Consider the following 11,359-nt stretch of genomic DNA (forward strand, 5'->3'; position numbering starts at 1 on the left):
ACAACAACAGTCCATCAAATATATATATTGCCTCTCTGATACTCTTCATTCCCTACTCCCTCTTTTATTTATCTGATGGAAGTTTCCAAGTTATTCTGAGTCTCCCAGTAAGATCAAAGTGATTACCAGTGATTTGGACTCCCACAAGAATAATCAGTGCCCATGGCTTTATAAATAAAAGAGAAGAAAATGAGTGAAGATAAGCAAACCTATTATAATATTGGGAGCCAGCAGGCTCTTCAGCACTGTGTACTTACTGTGCTTTGAACAGCAGTAGAGATGGTGGAGAAGACACCAAATGGCCCAGCCAGCGGGGATACCTTTTCATTCTCTTTGACATTTGTCTCTCCTATAGCAGAAAGGGATGCACAGATTAAATATTAGTGGGATTCACTCATCATTTTTTTTTTTAAACTCAACTATGGGGTTTATTCAGGCATTTTAGGTTTTTGGGTTTTTTTTTTTCTTTTTAATGTTTATTGTGAATTATGTGATAGTTTACATTAGAGAACATTAGCTTTACATTCATGGTATTGTGTATCATTTCAATGCCATGGCTACAATCCCCTCCATGCATCATCAACCAACCAAAGGGTATACCCTGCAAGCCTGCCCCCAACCCGGTCATCAGCATACAGTCCCTCTCCCTCTCTGGGTCTAGAGTCCCCAGCAGCTCCATCTCTTCATGTCATCATCTCTGCCTCCATCTCTGGAGTCACTGCTTCTCTGGGTAGGGTCCTGCACTCTGTTCTTTTCCCTTGATGGTTCCAGGGACCTCCACTCCTGGACTGCAAAGTCAGTCACTCCCCTCCTTTTGCTACAAAACGTCCACCTTAACATTTCCAACCCTCACAGTCAGTCCTGAAAACAATTATTCACCATTGTACCACAAGGGACCTATCCCCATCTCCTTTCATTAGCCCCGCCCAGATAGATTGGATACTACTTAGTGGAGATTCTACCTTCCTCTGCACCCTCTAGATCTGGGCTCCCTCTTGAAAGCTTGTAAGCCAGTCACTTTTTGCCTTTGTAAGTCCCCCCTCCCCCATTTTGGAAAGCCAATGTCCAAGTTGCCCATCCCTGTCTATTCTGTGTATGGAGGGGGTAGGAATGATCCTCGCTGGAAAGATTTGTTCCCTCTTTTGAGCCACTGCATCCAGAGGTATAGGTCAAGTTGTATCAAACTGTATCAGGTTACTCTTTTTTCTTCTTCTTTTTCTAGTTGAGCTCTGATCATCTGGTCATTGAAGCCAGGTCAAGTGGGTATTATCTGCTAGTGTGGGTGTCATCATTTTTTATTTATTAGTGATTTTTTTTCTGGAGTGTGGTGGCTCCATACAAATAAGCAATGGACAAGGTCCAAAGTTTGAGCCTGCCAGCTGCTCTGCGGGAGAAAGATGAGGCTTTCTGCTCCCTGAAGAGTTAAAGCCTCCAAAATCCTATACATGGTCGCTATTAACTCATGGCACTTAAAAACAACATGATTTGTTAAGAATTAGACTTCTGTTTCATTATTTTAAACCATTTCCATACGTTTAAATGAAAACAAAGATAGACAGCTTTTTCATTTTCATTTTGAAAAAATTAAATTTAGTCCTTTGAAAAAACTACTGATATATACAACAACATGAATGAACCTCAAAACCCAGTGCCAAGTGAAAGAAACAAGTCTTGAAAGGCTACATATTTTATGATTCCATTTATATGACTTTCTGGAAAAGGCAAAACTGTATGATTAGAAAACTAGGGCTAGGAGTAGGTAGATGCAACTGACTACAAACTGTATGAGGGACTTTGTTGGAATATCTTGATTTCTATAGAAATATAGAAAATACTGGAGGAATTCCAAAAGTTCATGGAGAAGTACAATTGAAAGATAATGGAATGTCTCCATAAACTTCTTGAAACCCCCTTATGTTAAAATCTGTTATCATCAAAATACACCATGATTATACAAGGAAAACAGGACTGTATAAAACTACACCCTTAAAAAGAGTAAATTTTACTGTATGTAAATTATAAAGTTTTGATTATTAAAAATTAAGACTTTTTAAAGTTTTCTCTTAGAAAATTCTATCTTTAAGCAGAAATCAGATACACAATACGATGGCTACATTTTACGAATAGTCTGTTCTATTTTATTAACTTTGTAATATCTTATAGTTGATCAATTTGTTGTTGTTGTGTGCTGTGAAGTCAGTTCCGACACATAGCAACCCTGAACAGGGTTTCCAAGGCTGTAAATCTTTACGGGAGCAGAAAGCCTCATCTTTCTCCCGCGGAACAGCTGGTAGTTTCGAACTGCTGACCTTGCAGTTCACGGCCCGATTCGTAACCACTACGCTACCAGAGCTCCTTAGTTGATCAATAGATAATCAAATTGTTACAGGTAGAATTTCCACTTCCAGCTATGACAGATCTACTGTTATTGAAAATTGCCACAGCAACTAGAAAACTGGACAAGATATAAGAAACAACTGTGTCTGGGCAATGAACAGGCAGTACAGTAAAATGATCCACAGGAGAAGAGAAAGTTAACAAAGAAAATCTTACACTTGTCCTGGTTTTCTGTCTGGAGAAACTTTCCAGATCATGAAAGAGGGCAGGAAACACAAGCAGATCACGCAGTCTTGCTTAGTGGAAGAGACAGAATTTGGCATACAGAAAAGCTGAGGCAGCTGGAATTTGCAGGTCAGAGTAATGGAGAGGAGGGAGTATGTAGGTAAAGAGTTGCAGAAATCTAAGAATGCCTTGAGTCTTTGGGCTGAACAACAAGCAGTTCAGGCACAGATAAATATTACACAAGGCCAGACAAAGAACTACCAGGGAGCTGTATGATAAGCAATACAGAGAGTTCACACCAGGCAGACACTCATGAATACAAGCAATCAGAGTGGGGCGATCTCAATAAGTACCTGGGATTAGGTAGAGACTTCAGAAGGTTCAGGTCTAAATAGCAGATGTAAACTAGCTCTGAGTTGTTGTTGGTGTTCTGTTGGCATAATGGTTATGAGTCAGGCTGCTAACCTAAAAGTCAGCAGTTCGAAACTACCAGACAGTCTGCAGGGGAAAATGAGTCTCGCTACTCTCAAAAATTTACAGCCTCAAAAACCCTACCCAGGGTTGCTATGAGTTGAAGCCAACTCCACGGCACATACTGACCACCACCACACCACCACAGTGACCTTATGTGCAAAAGAATGAAATACTACCTAGTCCTGAGACAAGCTCACAATCTTTGCTATGCTGGAGTCCACTGCTGCTGTCCACAGTGCCAATCCATCTAGTTGGGGGGAGGGTCCTTCTCTTTTTCACTGAACCTCCGCTTTACCAAGCATGATAGCCTTCTCCAGGGACTCAACCCTTCTGATAGTGTGTCCAAAGTATGAGAGACGAAGTCTTGCCATCCTGGCTTCTAAGGAGCATTCTGGCTATACTTTTTTTTTTTTTTTTTTTTAAATGTTTTACTACAAAACGTTCACCTTAACATTTCCAACATTTCCAATTATTGAATTATGTGATAGTTTACATGGGAGAACATTAGTGTTACATTCATCTTGCCATATATCATTTCATTGCCATGGTTACAATCTCCTCCATGCATCATCAACCAACCAAAGGGTATACACTACAAGCCTGCACCACCACCCCTCACCTCCCGTCATCAGCACATAGCCCCTCTCCCTCTCTGGGTCTGAAGTCCCCAGCTTCTCCATCTCTCCACGTCATCGTCTCTGCCTCCATCTCAGGCATCACTGCTTCTCTGGGTAAGGTCCTGCTCTCCGCTCTTCTCCCTTGATGGTCCCAGGGACCTCCGCTCCTAGACTGTAAAGTTAATCATTCCCCTCCTTGCTACAAAACGTCTACCTTTACATTTCCAACCCTCACAATCAGTCCTGATAACAATTACTCACTATTGTATCACAAGAAACCTATTCACATTTCATTTCATCAGCCCCACCTAGACAGACTGGATACTACTCAGTGGAGATTCTACCTTCCTTCATGCCCTCTGGATGTAGGTTCCCTCTTGAAAGCTTGTAAGCCAGTCACTTCTTCTGGCAATACTTTTTCGAACACAGGTTTGGTTGTTTGTTCTTTTAGAAGTCCATGATACTTTTAATATTTTCCTCTAACACCAAAACTTTCAGCAAGCAAGGTTGTATCATCTGCATATCCCAGGTTGTTAATGAATCTTCCTTCACTCCTGATGCCATGTTCTTCTTCATACAATCCAGCTTCTCAAATTATTTGCTCAGCACATAGACTGAATAAGTATAGTGAAAGAATACAACTCTAGCACACACCTTTCTGATTTTAAACCATTCAGTGTTCCCTTGCTCTGTTCGAACAACTACCTCTTGATCTATGTACAGGTTCCCCATGAGAACAATTAAGAGTTCTAGAATACTCATTTTCAGTAATGTTATTCATGCGGTTGTTGTTGTTAGGTGCGATCAAGTCCTTACTGACTTAGTGACCTTATGCATTACAGAAAGAAACAAAGCCCAGTCCTGCCCCAACCTCACAACTGTTGCTACACTTGAGCGCATTGCTGTTGGGGACCTGATGTGATACTGTAGGTTAAGCACTAAAAGGTCAGTTTGAGCCACAAGGTCAGCAGTTCAAACTCACCAGGTACACCTTGGAAACTCTATACAAGGTCACTATGGGTCAGAACTGACTCAACAGCACTTAACAATGTTGTCCATAGCTTGTTATGAGCCACACAATTGAAAGTCTTTGCATACTCAATAAAGCACAGGTAAACATTTTTCTGGTATTCTCTGCTTTCAGCCAAGATCCACCTGATGTCAGCAATTATATCCCTCATTCCACGTTCTGGATAGAATCCATCTTGAACCTATAGCAATGTACTAATACAGCCATTTAAAAAATTATCTTTAGCAAAATTTTACTTGGAGGTGATATTCATGATATTGTCCAATGATTTCTACATTCCCTTGGGCCACCTCTGTATGGAATGGGCACAAATATGGATCTTTTACAATCAGTTGGCCAGGTAGTTGTATTCCAAATTTCTTGGCATATATGAGTGAGTGCCTCCAATGCTGCATCAGTTTGTTGGAAGATTTCAATTTGTTCCATTAATTCCCAGAGTCTTGTTCTTTGCCAATGCCTTCAGTGCACCTTAGAATTCTTCCTTCAGTACCACTGGCTCTTGATCATATGCTATTTCTTGAAATGACTGAACATCGAACATTTTGTTTTGGAACAGTTACTCTATGTATTCCTTCCATCTTTTTTGTTGCTTTCTGCATCATTCAATAATTTGCCCATAAGATTCTTCAATACTGCAAGCTGAGACTTGAATTTTTTTCACTTCCCTCAGCTGGAAAAATGCTGAATTTGATTTTCTAACACCAGGCATTTCCACATTTCATTATAATATTTGACTCTCTCTTCTAGTGTTACCCTTTGAAGTTTTCTATTCAGCTCTTTTACCTTCTCATTTCTCCATTTGCTTTAGCATCTCTATGCTGGAGAGCAAGTTTCATAGTCTCTTCTGACATCCATTTTGGTCTTTCCCTGCTTTCTTGTCTTCCTAATAACCTTTTGCTCTCTTCTTATATGATATTCTTGATGTCATTCCACAACTCTCCTGGTCTTCATTCCTTATTGTCTAATGCATCAAATCTTTTCTTGAGATGATCTGTAAATTTGGGTGGGATATGTTCAAGGTCATATTTTAACTCTCTTGTACTTGTTTTATTTTTCTTCAGCTTCAACCTGAACTTGCATATGAGCAACTGATAGTCTGTTCCACAATTTTCCCTGGCCTTGTTCTAGCTGATGATATGGAGTTCTTCCACCATCTCTTTTCATAGATGTAATCTATTTGATTTCTGTGTTTTCCATATGTGGTTCATGTGTACAGTTATCTTTTGTGTTGTTTAAAATGTATTTGTAATGTAAAGGTAAACGTTTTGTAACAAAAGGAGGGGAGTGGTTGATCTTGCAGTCCAGGAGCGGAGGACCCTGGGACCATCAAGGTAGAAGAACAGAGGGCAGGACCCTATCCAGAGAAGCAGTGGTGCCAGAGATGGAGGCAGAGATGATGATGTGTAGAGATGGAACAGCTGAGGACTCTGGACAGAGGGAGGGAGAGGAGCTGTGTGCTGATAGCTGGGTGGGCGCAGGCTTGCAGGGTGTACCCTTTGGTTGTTTGAATGGTTATATATTCCTGAGTGCTTCAGTGTACATCAAAAAAGAAACCAGGGGAATGGAATCAAATGCTGTTGAATGATGATGCATGGAGGAGATTGTAATCAATGCAATGAACGAAATACGATAGGATGAATGTAAAGCTGATGTTCTATCATGTAAATTATCACTCAATTTACAATAAAAACTTCAAAGAAAATGTATTTGCAATGAAGTCACTGGTCTTACAAAATTCTATCATGAGATCTTCAGCATGGTTTCTGTCACCAAGGCCATATTTTGCATCTACTGATCTACTCCCTCTTGGTTTCAACCTTTGTATTCCAATCACCAGTAATTATCAATACATCTTTATCACAGTTTAATCAATTTTAGACTAAAGTTGGTTGTTGTTCTTAAGTGTCATCGGGTCAGTTCCGACCCATAGCGACCCTGTATAGGGTTTCCAAGGAGCAGCTGGTGAGCTTGCGCCACTGACCTTGCAGTTCAAACGGCTTTGCAGTCTGATGCATTAGCCCACAGCACCACAGTAGAATTCTTTAATTTCCTCATCACTGACCTTAGTGGCTGGTGTGTAAATTTGAATAATAGTTGTATTAACTCGTCTTCCTTGTAGGCATATGGATATTATCCTGTCACAGACAGGGTTGTACTTCAAGATAGATCATAAAATGTCCTTTTGATAATGAATGCAATGCCATTCCTCTTTGTCATTCCTAACATAGTAAACCATGTGATTGTCAGATTCAAAATGGCCTATACTAAGTCCATTTTAGCTCACTAAAACCTAGTATATTGATGTTTATGAGTTCCATTTCATTTTGGGCAACTTTCAATTTTCTTAGATTTATGCTTCATAGATTCCATGTTCCAATTATCAATGGATGTTTGCAGCTGCTTCCCATCATTTTGAGTTGTGTCCCATCAGCAAACGAAGGCCCCCAAAAACATTACTCCATTCTAATCATCCTGGTCAACTCACTCCACATTGAGGAAATAGTTCTTTGCCAGCTGTATTTTGAGTACCTTCCAATCTGAAGGATTCATCTTCCAGAACTATATCTGACAATATCCTGGTGCTCTTCATCATGTTTCAGTATTCAATATTCTGTTGCTATCTGACACTGTTTCTCTGCTATTCATAAGGTATTCAATGGCTAAATATTCGAAAGTAGCCCATTTCTTCTTCCTCCTAGTATGGCTTACTTTGGAAGCTGAGATGAAACCTGTCCACTAGGGGTGACCCTGCTACAATTCAAAATATCGGTGACATAGCTCCCATTATCACAGCAACATGCAAGCCACCACATTATGACAAACTGACAGACGAATGATGTGAAGTAGCCTTGAGAGTATAGGCTATTCTACACACACTCTAAGGAAGGTTAAAAACCTTACAAGGATTAATTGAAAATAATTTCATTGCCTGTCAAAACAAAATCTAAGACAACAAAATGCACTTAAAAATGTAGCACTCATAATTATCAAGCATCCAAAGACACAGAAAAATGTGATCTATAACCAAGGGGGTTGGTGGTGGTGGTACTGTGCCGTGGAGTAGGTTCCAACTCATAGTGACCCTGCACAGGGTTTCTGAGGTTGTAAATCTTTACAGGAGGCAGAAAGCCTCATCTGTCTCCTAAGGAATGGCTGGTAGTTTCGAACTGCTGACCTTCAGATTAGCAGCTCAACTCGTAACCACTACGCTACCAGAGTGCCTTACCAAGGAATTAGGGATTGTTTCATGGAAACCCTATCTCCAACAGATCAAAACACTGCCAGTTTTGAACCATCCTCACGATCATTCCTCTGTTTGAGCTTATCATTACAGTCACCGTGTCAATCAGTATCATTGAGGGCATTCCTCTTTTTTGATGACTCTACTTTACGATGCTTAATTTCCTTCTCCAGGGACTGGTTCCCATTGATGACACTGACAAAGTATGTGAGACAAAAATCTTGTCATCCTCAATTCTAAGGTATATTTTGACTACTTCTTCCAACACAAATCTGTGTGGTTCTTCTGACAGTCCATGGTCTATTTAATATTCTTGGTCAGGACCAGAATTCCAATGCATCAATTTTTCTATGGTCTTCATTATTCATCATCTAGCTTTAACACATATATGCAATGACTGTGGATACCATGGTTAGGTCAGGTGCACCTTATTCTTCAAAGTGACATCTTTGCTTTTTAACACTTTAAAGAGAACTTTTAAAGCAGATTTGCTCAATGTGATATGTCATTTAATTTCCTGACTGCTGCTTCCATGGGCACAGTTTTACGTCAATCAGAAAAAGAGCAGCTGAGTAAGTCTACAGTCACCAGAGGAAAAGAAATAATAAAGGTTAGATTAGAAATTAATGAATTAGAAAACAGGAAAACATTAGAAAGAATAAACAAGACAAGAAGTTGGTTCTTCAAATGGATTAATAAAACTGGCAAACCATTGGCAAATCTAACAAAAGAAAAGATGCAACTAAAATGCATAGGATACAGGTAATATTACAACAGAACCAATGGAAATAAAAAGCATAACAGAATACTATGAAGAATTCTACAACAAATTTTAAAATCAATGGACAAATTTTTAGAAAAACATGACCTACATAAACTAACACAGAAGGAAGTAAAAAACAGACCTATAACAAAAGAAGAAATTGATCCAGTCATTTAAAAAATTCCCAATAAAAATAAGTCTGGGTTCAAATGGCTTTACTGGAAAATTCTACCAAACATTTAGAGAAGAGCTGATACCAATTCTACTCAAACTATTACAGAACACGGAAAATGGAAAACTCCAAAATACATTTTATGAAGTGACCATAACCTTCCACAAGGCAAAGATATCACTTTAAAAACATATTACGTATTGATATCGATCATGAACATAGATGCAAAAATTCTCAACAAAACCTTACACAACAGATTTCAACAAAGTATCAAAAAAGAAGTGATACATCATGAGCAAGTGGGATTCATACCAGGGATGCAAGAATGGTTCAATATTAGAAAAATAATCATCATAATCCATATAAATAAAAGGAAAATAACCACATGATCCTATCAATTGATGCAGATAGGCATCTGACACAATCTAAAATTGATTCCTGATAAAAGCACTCAACAAAGTAGAAACAGAAGTGAAATTTCTCAAAATAATTAAAAGCAGATATAAAAATCGGGTCGTAATTGACTCAACAGCACTAACAACAACAACTTACAAATCCAACAGTCAGCATTACTCACAATGGGAGAAATTTAAAGCATTCCCTCTGTGAAAAGGAACCAGACAGAGATGCCCTTTATCATTACTTCTATTCACTATTGTGTTAGAAGTCTTAGCCAGAGTTAATAAGGAAAGAAAGGGCAATTAAAGGCATCCAAATTAGAAGAGAATAAGTAAAAACCTATTTACAGATGAAATAATCCTCAACATACAAAATCCTAGAAGAAAATTATTTGAACTCACGGGAAGATTCAGCAAAGTGGCAGATTATAAGATCGATATAGAAAAATCAGTTGGATTTCTATACTAATAAACTGTTGTTGTTGTTAAGTGCCATCGAGTTAGTACCAACTCCTAGCACAGCAGAACGAAACACTGCCTGATCCTAGGCCAACCTAACTACAGTGGCCACACTTGAGTCTATCGATGCTGCCACTTGGCAATACATCTCGTTGGGGGTCTTCCTCTTTTTCTCTGACCCTCCACCTTACCAAACATAATATCATTCTCCAGCGACTGGTCCCTCCTGACAATATGTCCAAAGTATCAGAGACAAAGTTTGGTCATCTTGGCATCCAAGGAGCACTCTGGCTGCACTTCTTCCAAAACGGATCTATTGGTTCTTGTGGCAGACCATGGCATTTTCAATATTCTCCTCCAACATTATAACTCAAAAGCATCAATTCTTCTGCGGTCTTCCTTATTCACTCTCCAGCTTTCACAGGCATATGAGGTTACTGAAAATACCATGGCTTGTGTCCAGGCGCATCTTAGTCCTCAAGCTGACATCTTTGCTCTTCAACACTGTAAAAAGTTCCTATGTAGCAGATTTGCCTAATGCAATACATCGGCTGATCTCCTGACTGCTGTTTCTGCGAATGCTGATAGTTGATCCAAGAAGAATAAAGTCCTTGACAACTTCAATCTCTTCTCCATTGATAAGAATGCTGTTTATTGGTCCAGTGGTGAGGATTTCTTGTTTTCTTTACATTGCGATGTAATCCATACCAAAGGCTGTGCTCTTTGATCTTCATCAGTAAATGTTTTAAGTTCTCTTCACTTACAGCAAACAAGGTTGTATCATCTGCATATCACAGGCTGTTACTGAATCTTCCTCCAATCCCGATGCCACATTTTTCTTCATAGAACCCAGCTTCTCAGATTATTTGCTCAGCATACAGGTTGAATAAGTATGGTGAAAGAATACAACCTTGTCACACACCTTTTTTAATTTTAGAACATTCAGTGTTCCCATGTTCTGTTTGAACACATGCTTCTTGGTCCAAGTACAGATTCTTCATGAGCATAATTAAGTGTTCTGGAATACTCATACTTCGCAATGCGGTCCATAGCTTGTCATAATCCACACAATCAAAAGCCTTTGCATAGTCAATATAACACAGGTTAACATCTTTCTGATATTCTCTGCTTTCAGCCATTATCCATCGGACATCAGCAATGATAACCCTCATTCCACGGCCTCTTCTGAATCCGGCTTGAACCTCTGGAAGATCTCTGTCAATGTATGCTTGCAGCTGTTTCTGTATTGCCTTCAGTAAAACGTTACTTGCATGGGATATCAAAGAGATTTGTCTCATGGTTTCTGCATTCTGTTGGGTCAACTCTCTTTGGAATGGGCACAAATACGGATATCTTCCAATCAGTTGGCCAGATAGTTGTCTTCCAAATTTCTTGGCAGGGATGAGTGAGTGCTTCCAGCATTGCCGCACTTTCTTGAAAGATTTCAATTGTTATTCCATCAATTCCTGCCCTGTTCTTTGCCAGTTCCTTCAATGCACCTTGGACTTCTTCCTTCAGTATCACTGGCTTTTGATCATATGCTTCCCCTTGAAATGGTTGAACATTAACCATTTCCTTTTGGGACAGTGACTCTGTGTATTCCTTCCATCTTCTCTTGATGCTTTCTGCATCATTCAATAATT

At 39.3% G+C, this 11,359-nt stretch overlaps 1 protein-coding gene across 1 annotated transcript in view; it reads right to left on the reverse strand.

The window, feature by feature from the left end:
• Positions 1–11,359, reverse strand: part of LOC102812908 (protein FAM114A2-like) — a 56,743-nt gene that overhangs the window by 39,710 nt on the left and 5,674 nt on the right. Inside the window, exon 4 of the mRNA XM_006863907.1 lies at positions 258–349. Coding sequence (XP_006863969.1) covers positions 258–349 — 92 coding nt within the window. The remainder of the gene's footprint in view (positions 1–257; positions 350–11,359) is intronic.

This window comes from Chrysochloris asiatica, unplaced genomic scaffold (assembly GCF_000296735.1).
Source record: "Chrysochloris asiatica unplaced genomic scaffold, ChrAsi1.0 scaffold00057, whole genome shotgun sequence".
NCBI lineage: Eukaryota > Metazoa > Chordata > Mammalia > Afrosoricida > Chrysochloridae > Chrysochloris > Chrysochloris asiatica.